The sequence below is a fragment of the Dermacentor albipictus genome, chromosome 1 (assembly GCF_038994185.2).
Source record: "Dermacentor albipictus isolate Rhodes 1998 colony chromosome 1, USDA_Dalb.pri_finalv2, whole genome shotgun sequence".
Classification (NCBI taxonomy): domain Eukaryota; kingdom Metazoa; phylum Arthropoda; class Arachnida; order Ixodida; family Ixodidae; genus Dermacentor; species Dermacentor albipictus.
This window is the reverse complement of record NC_091821.1, coordinates 44123279-44142742: the sequence shown is the minus strand read 5'-3', so window position 1 is coordinate 44142742 and position 19464 is coordinate 44123279. Positions and strand designations below refer to the sequence as shown.

Here is a 19464-nt window from a genome sequence, read left to right as displayed (position 1 = left end):
TACCATGGTAATGGTAATGCAATTTATTGGCATCTAATATTTGGCAGTACACAAATCTTACAAAACTTTACGGAACAAACACAAGTGATGTACACTTGAGACACACTCGTATAGCTAGACTGGACAGGGATGTAATATTTTTTCTGACAGAATCTAGTAACTCGAGCAGTGTACAAAAGAAGCCAGAGTGGTTTGTGCGACACAAAAACACGCACAACCATTGTTGAAAACTGGTACAAGAAACATGCTTTACAAAACATAGGCTTGTAGGAACAGAAATTAAACAAAGCAGCAACAGCCAAGACATTTGGTGCTGTAGCAGCCTTCCACAACATGCATGCAACAATCTGTTGTCCAGAGTATCAACCATAGAGCATCTTAATATGTCTGATGAACATAACATGGAACAATGGTGATGCACGCTGGCATCACACCACTAGCATGCGCACCATCCATAATGTGAGCCATGGCGATATTGCATATTTGCACATTGTTCTTGGGTACATGATCCAATTTTATTCCAGATTGACAAGTGCTTAAAGTCAAAGATGCTGTTTAGCACATTTTAGCAGCAGTCTTGCAGCTATCTAGTGAAAACCTGCAGCATAATTGACAAATCTTGCAACCTAGCATGGTTTGTTCATAAATGTGCATGACCTTATCTTGTATAATGCTTTTCTATCATCGCCACAGCAGTTGTACACACAAGAAAGCAACCTGAAACATGCATTCTGAACAGCATGCTACATCTGCTTAATGTGCTAACTTTCAAGCCTCCCTATAATGGATGCTACCATCACTGAGAATAATAAAATAAGCTGAGCTGTGAACAGTTCTATGTGTAACAGCTTTTATTTTAAAACAGTGACATCTTTACACTTCAAACAACAGATTATGCAGAACACTAAAGAGAAACTGCAAGAACCAAACATTAGCTCTTCAATGACACAGAGTTGTTGAGCTCGAGTTTAAAAGCCCAAGCAAGCTGAAGTGGCTTTCTTGCCCAGGGCACATCCACAGAGGCTAACGAAAGATCTGCATGTGTTTTCGTTGATGTGTGCACTATACTAACACAATACATTCCCACAACTTGTTGAACAAGCATAGATTGTGTTCACACATCACTGAACCTAGACAGTTGCAAATTAGGTCTAACCTCACATCAAAATCAACATGTCCTGACAGATCTAAAGCTGTTGCCTTAATTCGTAGAGCACAGAACAACACATAAGAGACGGTGCCATAGGCAGATGTTCTGAGTAGGTGTAGGTAGGAGAGGATACATACCTCCAGCAAGGAGAGTCTCTTTAAACAACCTGTACATGTGCACTATTCACAGTTATCTACATGATAGGTGGACAAGTTCCACACTAGGGACCTGCACTGATAACGAGAAACAGCGTACACTACCATGAGTGTTCTCACAGCCTACGCCTAATGCTTAAGCAGGGTATACTGTTCCGCATGCTTATCTAAACCGAACATATGCCAAAATAAGTACGGCAAATAAACTTTTACTGAGTAAACGAGTGCCACAGCACTGCTACTGCTACTACTACTACTGCTACTAGTGAATGAGAACCACTAGATGTGCCAACGGTGGACGATTTTTAGATACAGGTGCATGCGTACTGTAACATAACCCGACTTACTTTTCCCGCCCTTTGTCGTGCTCTGCACCTGTGCCTTCAAGCTAAAAAAATAAAATAAAATAACAGCTTGCATTACTTGTCTCCACCATCCAGCAGCCACATACTCTACAAGAAGCTCCACATAGTCTACAAGAAGCCCTTCCACTACACGGCATAGAGGTTCATATTGCACAAGAGTGTCCTAGTAGATAGAGTACATGATCCATCACAGTTGGGATTGTATGCCTAACAAGTACAAAAGCCATCATTTTCTTTTTTGGAAACTTTATGCAGCAGCACTATGGAAACAGGTGGCACACATACAATCGGAATAAAATTGCACATTTGTTCGCCACAGTGTGACAGCACATACTTCGTGTGCAGCCTTAAAGAAATCCGTGAGGTCATAGTGCATGGCAAAGGGGGTTATTGTACTCTTAGCTCACTGTCGCTGAAAGTTTAAAAAAAAAAAATTTTTTTTTTTTCATGACTAGATTGTAAACGTTACAGGACTAGCCACTTTCGTCCACTTGGCAGAAATATTGCCACAGAAGTTGTTCAATGAGTGAATGATGTATTCACCATGTATTTCCTTGAGAAAAAAAAAGAAAACACTTAAAAATTGAGTTATGGCATCTAGTGCTTAAATAATAAGATGCACAATTAAAATTTTGCACTGAAATGGTTGGTACAGAAGGTGCAGCATACAGTTGCCATAAAGTATCAAAACATGCATTTTTTGACAAAGTTCTGGTGTATTGTGCATAAAAAAAAATTATACATAATAATAAAGCGTGGAAGAACACAGCAAAGATTGTATGTATAGTAATGCCAAGGCACTGAACTGAAACAAGAGGCAGCACACAGAATGTTATTCATAATGCTATACAGGAGACCCTGTAATGTGATTTCAACAAAGCCGACATCTTGACCACAGTCATCCTATCACTAAACCAGCTTAAATTAGTGAGAAAACGGCCAAAACTTCTATTTAGTGTGACTTATAACCTAAAATTCCGAGATGCACATGTGCTTGCCGTTGAAGTGTGAACGTGAAAAAAAGCAAAAGTTGTGTTCTAATGTTTGGCAGCGCTCACAACAATCAAGAAAAGGTTAGATTTAAAAAAAAAAAAAGGAAACTGAAGGATGACTGTTTTTTTGTTTTTGTTTAAGAGGAAGCTTTAGCTCCACTGCTCCCATCTAAATACATGTAAAAGGAGAATTCGTTTTTCTCAGCAACCAGTGCACCAAATTTGACGAGGTTTGTTGCATTTAAAAGAAAAACTTACAACCTAGTGGCCGTTAATTTCGAATTTTTGAGTTAGGTTGTCAATATTTTATTAAAAATCGGCAAAATCTGAAATTTTCAAAAAACAAAACTATCAAGTTTGCAGCTCTGTAACTAAACAACGAAAAAGGGTAATACAATACTGTGTATTTCATCTAATAGCACATCTAAAGCGGACAAAATTGATATGTTACACATGGATTGAAAAAAATTTAGTAATTTGGAAATACAGCTTTCGCAGAACCCTTGTAACCAACGTAACAAATTCACGTAAGATGTAAAAATGACACATAGAATTTTTCCGCTTTGAATGATCTGATGGATACTGTTTACAGAACTGCGATATCGGTTCTTGATGCAGAGCTATGAATTTGTAAACTTCGTGCTTCTATTTTTTTTCAAACGGCCAAATATTTGAAAATCATTTTAAGAAAATTCAAGCCCTAAATCGAAATTTCGCTTCCAATAGTCACTAGAATTTAACTTTCTCTTTAAAATGCAACAGATTTCATTAAAATCGGTCCAGGGGTTATCTCATAGAAACATTTTTGCATTTTATACGTATGTGAATAGGCCGCGTCGGAGTTGGGCCCGAGCTAAAGCTTCCTCTTAATAAGACAACAAATAGGGAGAGTTAACGAATGTTCAAATGACTAGAAAAAAAGTTGACTTTTTTTTCAAGCACAAATATTCTTGCGCAGATTGCCTTATGTGAATCCTAATACTCTGAAAATTTTCAAAGCCACTCAGCATAGAAATGATTTTTAGTATTTAATCACTCATTGCCTGCACTCAAAGGGGCCCTTGCCAGGTTTGGGCATTGCAAACAAAGCAAGCCTAGTGCTTAGATCATAACGATTTTGTCTGCAAAATATTGCACCTCTGCATACCATGAAAAAAAGCTGAATATGCAAGGCCTCTTCATTATAATCAGATGTGAAATGTTATCATTAGACAACTATTGAACTCGTTTCAATGAAATCTCTGACATTTTAGATGTAAAATTCTAGTGACTGTTACGAGTAAATTTTTAAATTAAGTTCTTAAATATATTTAAGTTCATGTAACATTACACTCCAGAAATAAGAAATCACAATTCTGTGAACTACACCCGACAAATCATTTCAAGCATACAGTATCATGCCATTTATATAAAATCTGATGCAAAAACTGTTACCGATTTATGACAGTTTTGCTAAATTTCTATTCTCTAAATAGGGCCTTGCTCTAGACTCATGTATGATATGCCCCGAGTTTACATGATTTCGATCCCTATTTTGGTCTCAGAGTCACTATCATATGATGTGTCAGCTTTTTTAAAATTTGGCAACCTTAGTCAATTCAGCCAGGAAAAAATGAAGAGAGCCTAAATAAGAAAAACATGCTGCCATCAGTCACTACAGTTTCAGCATTTTTTTTTTTTTCAATGTAAAAAATTTTGTTGACTACAGTTCAGCAGTTGGATAATGCGAGCATTTCTGTGTTTCAAGTGTATTTTTTCATGTTTCTTTTTTACGGTGGCCACAGCTGTAAGTGCACATAACACAGGCAGCACATGCTTGGAAGCAGCTTATAGTGTGTGCCAACTAAACCGACTTGTAACACATGCCCAATTTGCATGATAATTATTTGTGCAAGCAAAGAGGTTATACACTTTTTTTTTACCACAGCTGGACGTCTCATCAGTACAAAAAAAAGAGTGCAAATGGCAGCAAAACCTCTTTTCAAAGGGCACCCTGCACAACAAAATGATTGCTTACATAAAAATTTGAAAACACGAAGTGCAGTCAAGCTCTATCGACATGACATTTTTCTATCACACTATCCTGTACAACATCAGCCCTACTAACACCACCTAGGCATTCTTCACAGTGTGGTCTAAATTTGAAACAGTAGTGCTAGGCATTTATGTTAACATCTATGGGCCGCAAACATAACATTCTACCAGGCTCAAGTCGTGTGTCTTGCCCATTGAAAGGTAAATGGAATTTAAATGCATGAAATAAATCTGTGTATTTATACATATATATCAAGCAACTATGAACATGACCCAGGGACTGCCTTTTAGAGGTCCCATAAGTAAATAAATACATATGAAACAGATGATAAAAAAGAAATGGCCAGGCTTAGCTTGGTTAACCTAAGAATGCATTGCATATTGCGCGAGTTGGGGCCCAGCTTTTCCTCCGGCTGTCATGACATCACGTCACGTGGTTGCGCTAAAGGTCAATGGTGGCTGCCCGGCCACGCCCAAGGGCTGAACTGAGTGATTGCAATATGCAACACATAAAAATAGAAGCAACTTAATAACAAACATAGCAAACTTAAAAGAGAATAGACCCACATATGAGACGCGCAGCAATGAACAATGGCTCATACCCTCAATGGTGGCTGCCCGGCCGCGCCCAAGGGCTGAACTGAGTGATTGCAATATGCAACGCATAAAATAATTACATTGTCCATGCCACCCTTCTGGTGGCGCAATATACAGTATGCAACATGATAGCCTCTTGGCCAGATGCATTGGACTTTTTTTTTTTACAGCCATGACCAGTTGGTTACCAGGTACAGCTGAAGCCACAATGGGCGAAAAAAAAGAAAAGAAATGGCGGTGAGAGGAAATGACTGAGAAAATTTGGAAGCCAGCTGTCTGACAAATCCTGATTACATTAGCGCAAGCTCTTGGGCCAGTTGGTGCACGATGAACTTGAAAAAGGGGGTACCAGCGAAACACAAAGGACGCGCACACAAGAAAAAGGCGCTAGACATGGACGAACACTGGACTTTCAATTGTACTTTATTGGAATTCACATTGCTGCACATAACCTCCGACGCACGCACATCTTCAACTCCTCCCAAGACATGTGCACAGTTAAAACCTCGAAAGTACATTACTGTGCAAAAAAAACCGACGCATGTGCAACTTCTACTCCTCCTAAGACCCGTGCATCAATGTCAGTTTTTTATTAATCATCTTTTACCTACCCGATAGGTAGGAGTAGAAGTTTCGCATGCGTCGGCTGTTTTCGCGTAGTAATGTACTTTCAAGGTGTTATCTATGCACATGTCTTGGGAGGAGTTGAAGATTCGCATGTGTCAGAGGTTATGTGCGTCAATGTGAATTCCAATAAAGTACTGTTGAAAGTCCAGCGTTCGTCCATGTCTAACGCCTTTTCCTTGAGTGCGCGTCCTTGGTGTTTCGCTGGTACCCCCTTCTTCAAGTAAATCCTAATTAGGCGTGCAAGACTAAATAGAAGTTAAAGGATTTCTACCGCATGTTAGGAAGGAAACTTTGGCTCTTCTCAACACTGTAATGCAAAATGCTTTGTAAATATTATAGTGGGAGGAGATTCCAGAGGCAGTGGCCCTTCATAGCAAAGGTGTTTTTAAAAGTATTTTAGAGTGTTTCACAGCTCAATTATTTCTCAGCAGTGTTACCATGCGCTGTTCATGTTCACTTGCATTATATCCAAATTGTGCATGTACAAATGCACAAGTACTGAACACCTCAGTTTCCCAAGGCAAGATAATCTATATGTGATCATGACATTCGATTCAGCCATGCTAGGTCAATATTCACATTTAATGTAGACATTTAATTCACTGATGAGTACAGTAGTATAATGCATGTGCTGTACATTTGTGTGTGTGCGTGAGAACATGAAATCATGAAAATATAGGAACTAGAATGTGCACACAAACTGCCACACATACACAAAAAAATGGTACCTACCATGGATAACGAAGTGTATTACCATTTCTAGCATTGTTGATATTACATTTTTCTGCAGTAACTGTTAAGACTACTATGCCATCCTACAATTATGTGTTGATAAAACAGCCTACAATGAATTTGAACTTAGGTCCTCTGCAATACTATTTTCTGTGCTGCTGAAAATAATGAAGCTTAATGAATAAATATGAATGAACCTACAGAATGATTGCATTCTAGCCCATCCAGAATATTAAGACTCAATGAAACTCTTGAAGGTTCTGGTTGACTAGCCCACATATTAAGGAGTTGGTAGTGCACTTCCATAATACCATTTTCAATAGAACATCAAACGAATGCACACAAATTAAAGAAAACAAATCAACAAACAAACAAGAAAAGCATGGCAGGTTGCAGACAGTAAAGGTTCCTTCAAAAGGTCAATTTTCTTCAAATATGTACGAGTATGTGAATGATTACTCCCTCTGCTAAGGCTGCAGTTGAAACGCTCGCATTATGCACAGCCTGCTGAACAAATGTTAGCTGGCCTGCTGCCCAATGAACTGATGGAAAATGACGGAACGCAGAATTCAAATAACATTTGTTCAAACTGTGCAGCCAGCCTCGAGGTGCGTAATGATTTGATGCAACTGACATGTGAATGCCAGTTCAATGAGATTACAAAACTATGATTCCTAAACTTTCGAGAATGCAAGATCGTGACTGCTTTTGAGCACAAAAGCACTTAAAAGTGCATACTATTTGAAGGTGACTTACAAGGATAACTGAAATTTTATGCTGATGCACTTTGATTCTTCTATGTACTTATTCCACACATTGCAAGAGTAAACTAAATCACAGTTCTCAGAAACACCTAGTGTTTTGTATGTAGTGGATACAATAGCACTCTTTTATCGAAGTTTTTGATCTTAAACAGCTCTTGGGGAAAAAAATAAAGTCAATGCTGCACTTGTGTATAAACTTGAGAAATCAGAAAGCAGCATGTAAACCATCAGTAAACAGTAAACATAAATATGAAATTTGTGCCCCCACACAATCACAATAAATAACATATGCTATAATACCACAACCAAAATTAAAAAATAATGGTTAAGTAAATAAGGCAATGTGCTCTGCCACGAATGGTTTCAATGCTAGGAAACACATTAAAGAACAGAACAAATGTTAAAAAAGAAGAAAGAAAGAAAAACAAAACAACACAAATGCTCAAGACATGCCAACATTCTAAAAGCAGTGTGCACATTAAAGATCTGATTAATGGAATTGTTTCCTCTTTACTTCATGTTTCAAAGTAAACACATGCTTGCTGTAACAAGTTTGCACAGCCTGTAACTATATGCCATACAAGTAAACAGTGCAATCCACTTATAACGATACCACAAGTCACTTATAACGATAAGTTACCTTAGCCTTACTATAACATTCTGTATTGATCTTCTACAAATAAACTGCACGTGATAATAAGATTACTGGGCAACTTTCTGGCAAAATTGGCCAAATAATAGAATTTCGCTTAGCAAAAGATGTGGGCATGGACTGGAGCTGTTCTGGAGGGTGCTCTAAGTATGCCCTGCAATTTAGTACAATGCCATAAGTTGAAGGTACTGCTGTCACTCTCCTGCTCCAGCAGAATCCAGGCACAAAAATAACTTTTTTTTTGTAGCTTGCCAATGCCTAACACACAATTCCATTCAACTGATGTTAATATGCCAAGATCGTTACTGTTTTCTTCCTCAATCACAATTTTCTGCAATGCAACTTTTTAGGACTGAGCTATGTTAAAAGAAGCAGTTTTCTTTTGAAACATTGTGCATGCCAACTAATGTGGACAATAGTGCTACTATATCTACAGTGCATAGTTATTTCTCAATGGAAGTTTTAGTAGTCAGACAATAACTGCTCTGTGTGAAATAAAGCAGCAATAGCACATTTAAATTTTCACATTGTCATTTAAGAACACTACCATTTGGGTCTTGTGCCCTATTTTTCTCTTACAAAAGTTAAAATCCTGGTTGGCACTCAGAGCATAAGGAAGATCTCAAGTATGACAAGTGTGGCAAGGCATATCACAAACATAAAGATTACCAGGAGCTGCTTCCTAGATTAGACAAAATACACAGAAAAGCTACAATATCAGAAGTGTTTCTATGACTGGATGTTGTTTATTGTTGACGTCAGTCAGGATGTGTTGCGACTGGTAGTGACTGCATTTTTTAATGTTGTGATTAGACTGTTATAAATGGATTGCACAGTGATGCACCTTCCTTGTGCAAGACATTTTTTCAGCTCACTTGTTCCTGCTATGCACGTGCTGCCAAGTAAGGCAAATAAAATATTTAAAAACATTTGCCATGAGCCTGGTTGTGACATATCTGAAATTATGAATAGGACAACACACCCTACACATAAAAAACACTTGTCCTTTGTCTTTACGTGTGATTTGTGTGTCACACTATTTATCACTTCAGATAGTAGGTATCAGCTTTAGGCTACAGTTAGTCTTATATGTTTAAAAATAATCTTTAAGGCATATTTACAGCCTTAGTATAATGAAAAACACAACAGCAGAGCAGACAAGAATTAAACAATTTTTAAAATCATTTTTATTGTGTCCACAACTGTTTAAATTGTGCCTCAAGCTAGAGAAATTATTTGTGTGGAAACTAAGGCAGTTGTTTTACACGCAGTGTATTGAGAACACAACTAGCTATTTCAGAAACTATCCTGGCATAACATATTACTGGTAAAAGGAGAAAAAAGGAACCCTCCATATGTTCCACAATGGTGCTGCCTTTATAAACCATCCAAGATTTTCCCACGGACTCAAATTTTTGTTTTGTAACACACTTTGAATGTAAGAACCAATTTTGTGTCACAGGCCTTCTTAAAAACACCTTAAATGGGTGGGAAACACTAAATACTATGGTGTCAGCTGCTTTGGTGCTCGTTATTTAGTGTTTGCACTTTTGAAGATGGTACATGACCATGTACAGGTGCAGCTACTGCTAGAGGGAACAAGGGAGCCCGTGGCAGTGCTATGCAGAGCGCCACCACTGACACCTCATGAAGTATTGCTGCGCAGGTACAATCAAGACAATGAGCAGAGTGCCTGGTGCATTCTTTGCTACAGCTCCTCCCTCCACCGCTCCCGCTCGCACTGCTTCAATGTTCACATTGCCATGTTGTCAACGGCAATGAAGTTTTGTGACTAAAGTGGGATTCATACAGGATGGATTGTCGGTGCAGCCAACAGATGAGCATGACGTAGCTCAGTGCTGCCGAATAATGCCACACTCAAAAACACCAGAGACGAGGTGCTACCTGGTCAGTTGTTGCAGCTGAACTATGTTATGGTCACCCTTGGAATAAATCGGCAATCCATCCCATCATGTAAATCCAGCCTAAAAGCTAGGTCATGAACGTGGCTGCATTCTTCTTAATGCAAGAGCGATAAGAAGTGCAGCTACATCTTCAGTGTCGAGAATAAAGAAGAGCTAGAACACACTACCCCTTCACAAGGTCAGTAGGTTTATAGAAAATAGTGAAAGACAGACTGGCGCAATTAAAATGATGCCAACTTTTGATATGGTCCTGTTCTCCATGACCCTTTATAAAGAACTGCCATGTTTTTATGCCAGTTCATTTCTTTGTAGCATGTTGCTACGCAATAGATAGAATGCCAGAGGATGAACGCTGGGGAATTGTGGAGGTGTCTTTCAGAGGATGCTTACAGCGAGCAATTTCAGAAGCCACAGGAAGACCCCTGAAAACCGCTAATAGGATTGTTAAAGCATTCAAATCTGAGCGGTGAATCAAGGATGCTCCCGTGCTCCACGGCCTCAGGTGACAACCGACAAAGATCTTTGCATCGTGGCGACTATGCAGCGACTGCGGCAGCGAAGCCAGGTGCTTCTGCACAGGAAATGAAAGAAACCCTTGGTCTGGACGCCTAAACAACAACAGTCAAGCATCGCCTGTTTGAGGTGGGTCTCAAGAGTGGAATCACAGCCCAGGAGCCCCTTTCTTGCACCTCAAACAAAGTAAAGCTGTTGCAGTTCACCTAACAGCATTCAGCGTGGACAACTAAAGAATAGAACCTTTTGAAGTTTATGAATGAGTGCAGTTTTACGAGAAATGTGGGACGAAAAAGCCCGAATTTGGCGACCTCATGAAACTCTGTAAGCTATATGGGAACAACAAGGCTGTTTAGAACAAGGTTCCAGTGAAAAATTTAGAGCGCATCGTGCTAAAGTAAAATATTCTCAAAAGTGATGATCCAATAATACCGCCCAGCTGTTTACCCTGCAGCTGTTCGCATAGCTGGATGGCTGCTCTGATGGTCGCCCAAGTGGATTTGCCATGATGCCAGCCAGAGTCCTTGGAAAGTGTTAATTTCTATTTATTCTTGATTAAACTCAAAGCACAGAGTTTTGAAATGACCCTTTGCAAATGAAAACTGCATGGAATTGCTATTCACATTCCAAACTCTGTAACACCTGCATCAGCGTGTGTACATTTGGCTTTGGAAGCACTTTCATGAATACTCAGAGCTACTAGTGTGCACAACATATATAGATACCAATGCACGCACAGCAAAGGTAGCGAAGTAGAGGAACCATAGCAGACGATATGCCGGGTGCTCCGTCTATCGCTTTAATTGCGTCTGCGCTGCAAGATTTCACGAGGCGCCGGTGGTGGCGTGGCACTCTGCGGAGTGCTGTCAAGGGCTCGTGTGTTCCCACTAGCAGTGGCTGCGCCTGTACACATAACCATGTATCATGTACATGTCAGAAGCCTATGCTGCAGTAGTGTGGGTTCACACTGCTTTTACTTTGAACACATAAGGGTGCATGTTACAACTTATACAGCTCTTTTGGAAGGGAACACAGCACTAAGAGATACAGGTGCAATCTGAAGCAATCCAGTTGCGAGCACTGTCCCTGCACCAAGGGAAGACAATGCAGCTAGCTAGGACACCGGTCTTCAAGTTTACATAACCAAAGCGAACAAATAGTAAGTCGCAAGATAGACTTCATCTTGCAACAGCAGGCATTCAACACGTTTGTTAATAAATGTGATTTTGAATTCAAATGCCTCTATGGTACAATGAGGTGCCTGGTGGACACGTGGGCCCACCATGAATCATGCCTAGTTGGCTCTGCTCAAACCTTACAAAAAACTTTTTTTTTTCTTTTAAAACTTTCCCTGCAAAAAAGAAAAAAGAAGACAGGTTGACAAGTGAGCCATCACTGAGGAACAGCCACATTCTAACAACTGAACCTATGAACTCAATTTATATGACATGGCAGTTCCTGTTATGAATGGTGTATGAAAAGGGGAGACACGTAATAAATGTAAACAGCAGAAACCTAATTTGTTATTCTGTTACCAGTCCCCATGGCACTGGGAGGCAGATAGTACTTGTGCAAGCTATACGGCTGCAGATGTTGAGATATACCTTTCCTAGCATGTTATCAACATCTAGCATTGATGAGTGGTCACTGTTCAAATTCCTGATGGGGGAAGTGCGTTTCAGCACAAGACAGAAAGAATACTCATGCATAGCAGGCGCATGGTGCAGGAGGTGTGGAAAGAATAAAGAATCAGTACAAGTGAGTGCTTGTTGTTATGGGATTTACTTGGTGGCCAGTGCTCAGGTTATCATATTTCTATCCTTGTTTTCTGCCTCAAGCAAGTAAATGGCCAGTTGCCGAGTTGTTTGAAAAGAGGGGACTCGAATTTTTGGGTAACCTCTGAAATTCCAGTAGGATGGTCTGCTAACACCACCATGTGGCAAGAGCACCAATAAGGAGCTTGGAAGGAATAGGTGAAAGCAGCTGTCTTGAATGGCAGCCACCAAGCACCAGCACAAACACATGTGTGTTGTGCAAGACTATTGAGAAGAGCCTTTCTTTGGCAAGGTCTGTAGCTTTTGAGCCTTGCTTGAAAGATCTAGAGTAGCTTTTGTAAGTTCTGCTTCTTGCTGTTGAAATGTGAGCAAGTTCTGATGCAACTGGACTGTGCTGCATGCTCTGCAGTAGGCCAGACTAAACTACAATTATGCACTGACTAGTAGAGAGTTAGTAAATAGAGTAAGAATGATCTAAAAAAAAAGAAAAGAATGAAACACGACACAAAAGAATGCTACAGAGCTCCACAGGAACTGTTTTTGCTGGGTGATGATGTTTAACTGTACGTTCTACCTTCTTGTTCTGACTGCCTTTTGTACATTTGACTTAGTTACTTGAAAAGCAAACCTCCTAAACACTCCTCCTTTTCCACTGCTCATCCTTGCTTTTGTGGTGAGGGGAAAAAATTTTTTAATCTTGGTGGTATCAAGCCAGACATAAAATTTGCTCAGTATTATTAGTTTTTTACACTAAGTATTAAAGAACCATTACTGCCTGTATGGAAAAGCTTATTGTTGAGTTCCGTTAATATGACTCTGGTTAATTCCATTTTTTTGTTAAATTGATCGTGACCGAAGGTTCCGGCCAGCGCCCATGCATTTTTATGGGACCAAGCTTTCCTTATTTCGATTCTAAAATTGGCCTTCACCAGATAATTCGATCTTGACCAGTCAGCACGCACGTGCCTGACCATCATGGTGACCCCAATAACCACTCTTTTAGTGGCCGCATCTGTCTCGGCGAGAGATGACATTGAACACACGTCAGATCCTGTTGAACAGTCATCACCTCCCGCATATTTTTGACCTGCCCTAAGATTTCCAAGCAATAAAAGTAGCTCACAATGCCTGATTGCGATATTTACCCGATTCTAACACAATTCTAAAAATTGCTTATGTGAAGAAGAGTACAGAGGAATTGCAGTGTTCAATGTGAACTGAAATATTAGAATAATACTTTTTGTGAGCGTATATTAAAAAAAATATGCATATCACCAGTGACAACCAAAACCACTGGTGGCAATGAGTATTTCAAACCTTGGCAGAAAAGGCACAACTCAGTATGAAGCAAAAGGAAATGTGTGCAGTGCAGTCAGGCCAGTCCATAGGATAGGCACATATACATATCCATTATGCAAGTTATTCTTTTTCTTTCAATAAAATGAACTCAATACTTTAGCACCCTGCTGTTGTCTCCTGTTCCACTATTTTTGCCACCTTTTATATTGCAAGGCAAGTGCCTCAAGCACTGTAGTCTGCAAGATCCATTCTTTAAGCCTCCTTACTTAATAGGATGCCACGAGAATGGGCCAAGCAGAAACAAGTCACCAAAGCACACCAGCACTAATCTCATGGAAAAGGGAAAGACTGCCCTGAAATCAACCCCTTCTTCCTTAGCTGTGGCATAAGACAGAGGGAACTTGAGGGTTGATAATTATATAACCAAAGTCTAAACCACATCTGCTGCTCATCCCCTTCAAAGTATCCCCATGCAAAGAAATCCATTATGAAAGTTTGTACATTAGCCATTCTGGGCCTCATCCTGAATGGCAAACTCCAATGGCCATGCCAGGTATTGTGCAACCTGATGGTATGTCACAAATTAAAGGTATGACTCGGAGAATTCAAAGTCGGAACGGGAGAGGCGTGAGCCACGGCCAACCAGGGAGGTGCCCGTGACAAAGCCAGAATCGGAGACGGGGTCAATGGCCACAGGCTCCTTGGGGGCCAGCAGGCCATCTGCATAGGTGGGAGGCAGTGCAATGCGCACCCTCTCGCCGCTAGCAGGCAGAGCAGTCTGGTGGGCCAGCCGCTGTCGCTCCTGCAGCTTTTGGTTCAGCACTTGAATTTGCTCCTCCTTCTGCATGAGGGAAATGAACGGGACCATTTCTGTGCATCATGATATGTATACTATGTGGTTACTGAACAGCTGCAGTGCAGATCCTTACTGCCGTACATTATACAGTAACCTCGCTGATACGTTCCCGCTACGTACAGGCGCCGACAAAAGTGGTATACTCCACGCAGATTGCTACTGCAGCGGCGTCGTGCGGCATTTTGGTGAGCTGAAGCACGAAACTTCGACACGAGTCAAGTGACATGCCTGCAGATAATAAAGGGCACCCATTGGCTGTCTCGATCCCAGATGCTGCCTGTAGATGGCATTGCGATGCAGTTTGCCGCTGCTTCGGCTCTTGCTGTGTGGAGTATACCACTTTTGTCGGTGCCTGTACGTTTTCCCGGCGCCAACGTTCGTAATCGAGAACACAAAAAATGACCCAATAGAGTTACTCATTTTTACCGGTTCATACGTTCCCGGAAAAAATGATTTTCCGACACCAACGTTCAGTACATCGCCAAACTGCGATGTACGATATGTTTTCCAGCCGCTAGATTGCATGTAAACAATAAAATGCGTGAGGCGAACGCGGTTGAGTACAGTATGTGGGTGCCCGTCGCGGCAGCTTCACGGCAATACTTGCCCACCCGTCTCACGTAAAAACGCAGGCGCGCATCAGTTTCCCATTTCGGTACCAGCAAATCTTCTCCGGGGTCGTCGCACGCGGCATTCACAGCCATCACGGCCAATCCTATTGCGATAAGCATCTTCGCCTATCTGTTTCAAAGCATGTGATGCCGTCGGAAGCGCAGTGCATGCCTTTAATAGACGATAACCGAAACGCGCTGCCGTTCCCTGCTGCAGACTGCGATCGTATACGTTTTCCGGCCACTGCATCTCATAGGAACAAGACAAGGCGCGAGGCACGTGCAATCGACAACAGTATATAGACGCCCGTCCCATGTGAAAGTTACCACGCGCAGTTTATTATTCCGGTACCAGCAAACCTCTGCCCAGGTCGTCGCACGCCACATTCACAGCTATCGCCTGAAAACCTATTGCGATAAGCATCTTCACCTACCTGTTTTACAGCGCGTGGTGCGTAGTGCCATTGGTAGCGTACTGCACGCTTTTAGTGGGCGGTTATCCAAACGTGCCACCGTTCCCTGCTACAGGCGGCGCGATGTAGGCATCACGTTTCGCTTCGGTGGCATCCGGCATCGCCCACCAGCTCGATTTCGTTTCAGTTTCCCGTCGCCCCTTTAGAACACCACGCAATAGGAAAACAACAAAATGCTTCTCGGGCCGCCGGAGCACCACCAGCTCGACGCACGTCGGCATCTTGTGCCACAAGATCAGTGCAACGCTTTGCATTACGTAGATGTCAACAATAGTTGAGTGTCAAATTTTTTAGTTACTTCGGATCGTACGTTTTCCCAGTTAGTACATTTTTTCTCGCGTTTTTTCCCAAAATGTATGAACGTGGTTCTACTGTATTCGTTCTTTGACCCTCTGTTGTATCCATTCTGATGTTCTTCACTAATATATCAGTTGGCCCAATATGCAAGTTGGACTGCTTTGGGCAGGTCTATCATTGTGAAAAGTTGTAACATGCTCCACCTTGGTGCCTTGAGCTTGGAGCAGATCACCTCATGCTACCCCCAGCCAGCCACACATGAGGGGCCACTAGTCCTAGACCAGTGGATCAGAAACAGATACACCACTTCTTGTTAAAGAAACTTGGAGCCTTCCACTTACCAAAGCATACTGCAAAGCATACTTACCAAAGCATAGTGCATAGTACATAGAGTACTCATATGACGGCAGATGGCATGTTATTAAGACTCCTCATTCTTAAGTGCATGCCGTACACTCCATAAAAGAGCGCTACAGTTCATCCATGGCATTGCAATTACAATTAAATGACTGTTTGGCAACTAAGCATGACTTGTGTCAACTATGGTATGTACTAAGTATGACATACATAAGTATGACGTGTCAACAGCTGCAATTATGGCCATATGTGCTGAAACTTTAACATCTCATTTTCTGTTTCTAAAAAACTGCAGCCTTTTCTATGAAGGCTGAAGTATTCAATAGCACTGTCATATAAGAACAAAAAGTAAAACCTCAATATAGCGAACTTCAATATAATGAAGTATTTAACTTTTGATAACCTCTTGTCCATAGAACACCACGTTTTTAGAACCTCAATTTAACGAAGTGTGTTTGTATGCGATTTCAATATAACGGAATTTCACTTCTGCCGCGAAGGGTTGCCCAGACAACGAATGGAAACTTCCGTGGACGCAGATGGTCAAATGGTAGAATTACAACCAGCTGCTTGCAAACGCACCTCTCAAATCGCGTGCAGTGTGACCTCCGAGGTGGACTCGCATCATGTTCTGTATAAAGTCCAAGTGCGATAAGAGCCTATCACGACCTGCGACCTGCGCACTTTGTGCTTTAGGTGCGAGTGAAAGTGTGCGAGGGTGAGACAAGAAAGATAGTGGGTTTACGAGTGCCACCTTCCGGTGCGAACAAAGGGAAAGGGGGGAGGAGAGTGAGCTCACGGTAACGTGATCAAGGGGTAGGGGGTGAGGGGTAGCGTGCGAGGGGTAGGGGGTGAAATAGCGCGCGTCTCGGCCATGGCTGCGCATGGCTGTAAGTGCAGCTGAGCGCATACGCATACGCGCACCCTGCTTTAGAGGTACATCTGCTGCGTATGCAAAGAGTGGGCATGCCGAGACAGCTTGGCACCATGTAAGCTGTCATACTACGTGTTTAGTATTGGAAGTAGCGTAATCTCGAGTTTCGGCGGCCCGTTGGAACGAGAAGCAGACGAAGCATTTGCTCCCCTTTGCCGGCGCTTTTTATGATAGCGTCGTCTCAGTGCGAGCAACGCTACACTGCAAACGAAAATAAACCCACATGGGAGTTTTGAACAAGTCAAACAGGTTTTATCAGCCCTAAAGACTGATAAGCTGATCAACTGATAAGCCCTGGATACTTGCTCTAATATATTGGGGCAATACAGCAGCATTCCTTAGTTTCACTTCGTTGGCTAGCTGCGGGAGGATAAAGGCGACATGACGTGATTTTACCCCGCTTCAATATTTTGTTCTCTTGTGAAAACTCTGCACAGGGAGTTTTAGAAAACTCCCCCCCCCCCCCCCCTACCCCGCCAAAACCAGTCAGTCACATGGTGCTTCCCATGAGGCTGTGCGTTGTGCCAGTGACTGGCCATGTTCGGCGGAGTCTGCAGTGCTCATGGCTGACGGCTTGTTTACATCTGTGAGGTGGCATTCCGTGCCAGCTTGTCATCGATTTCCCCGTATTTCCTTCGAAAAAGTGTTATAGGCGTGCCTGAAGCTCACTGTATCTCAGCTTCATCTACTTTAGCTGTGATCACTGTGCTGATATCGATAAATGCAAGAGCAACATTTTCAAGTGCGGAAAAAGGTTTAGGTATACCTTGAAGCTGCTTGTTGACTCGTGATGTCTGCTCAGGTTTCTGACTGTGCTTTCATGTTGCGAGACGTTGACTTGTGCTCTTCAGTATGTGAAATGCGACTTTTATGTCCTTGTGAGTATATGCTGACAATGTCTGATGTAATGTTTGAAAGGACCGCACAGCGATGGCACCAGCAGCCACTGTTCGAGCGACAACGTCTGTGCTAGTCGCACATGAATGGCATATTCAGAGTTTGTTGCGGTGCTGTGTTACCAGTGAGAAAGACTGGAGTGCAAGTTAATGTTTTTATGTATCTGTGTAGGGATATCCTCGCCCAAGAAAAACAGTAGGATGTAAGTATGTACCGTAAATAAAGCTTTTTACTGAGCGTTGTGATTTGAACTGTTATCTCACAGTTCTGTTTTGATCATGTCATTGTTTCCGATATCGCATTAACGTTATCTATCCTAGACACTGATTTAGGAGCATACCTGCTGGCTCCGAGTGTGAGGATTTGTTCGACAGATCAGTGATGTAGCTCCACTTCATAACCGAGAGACATTGCTTGGATGCTGAGCAAGTAGTGCAGCCAAAAAAATGTATGACTACACACTTTTCGGTGTTTGTGGGCTGCTGCAGATCGTGCTCATATGTAATAAATTCTTGCTACGCTACCACTATTTCACACAAAGTTAATTTTGCCATAAAGCACATGGACTTACATTTTTCTTGCTTACTGTAACTAATGCACTGCTTGACTGTGAACGTCGGCAGTGTGCGAAGTCACTTCAGCACTCGTTGAATGGTGTGCTAATTTTTTTAAATTATGCCATTAACCTTGTTTTCTCACTATTCTGAACTAACAGTTTTGTGCCGATTAAGGTCTTCTGTTAATTTCAGAGAGGCAGATCTCATATGAGCGACCATGTGAGTAATAATTCTGAAAACAGCACAGCTGCTCACTGAATAAAGGGAAAATCAGACATCCACCCATTCGTAGCAATTGCTACAAAGGAAACCCATACGGGTTCCTCGAAAGAAAAGCCTCATAGTTGAAGAAAAATTCGTCCTGGTCCGGGACTCGAACCCAGGACCACCGCCTCTCCGGAGCAGCTGCTCTATTATCTGAGCTACAGGAACCCATATGGGTTTCCTTTGTAGCAATTGCTACGAACGGATGGATGTCTGATTTTCCCTTTATTCATTACTTCTCTCCACCTTGCGGGTTTCCGCAGAACTACTACGTCAGCTGCTCACTAGGCGGTTTAGAGGCATACGGTATCGTGGCTGCATATACTGGCAGCATTGCTTCCTGTGTGTCGCATGTATGTTGGATGTCTTTCAAAGTTCTGCATCGGGTGTTTCTCAATTGTTTATGTATGTCATGGTTTATGTGCCTTCATTGACATGTTTCGTTGAATTTGAGACGGTCTTATGTGTATATTTCGAAATTTGACCAGTAGCCTCTACATATACAAATCTTTGTGCAAACGGTCACCACACCACTTTTTATACTCCCGTTGCACCTCGGGGGGGGGGGACTCCATCCAGTGTGAAGTAAAAAAGAAAAAAGAAAAAAAAAAGCCCTAAGGCTCCACGTAAAAATTCCG

The 19464-nt window shown here is 41.8% G+C and overlaps 1 protein-coding gene across 1 annotated transcript in view; it reads right to left on the bottom strand.

Moving 5' to 3' along the window:
* GABA-B-R1 (gamma-aminobutyric acid type B receptor subunit 1) overlaps nucleotides 1–19464 on the bottom strand; it is a 104649-nt gene continuing 85185 nt past the window's right edge. Inside the window, exon 17 of the mRNA XM_065437653.2 lies at nucleotides 1–14421. Within this exon, the coding sequence (XP_065293725.1) occupies nucleotides 14164–14421 (258 nt within the window). The 3' untranslated portion in view covers nucleotides 1–14163. The remainder of the gene's footprint in view (nucleotides 14422–19464) is intronic.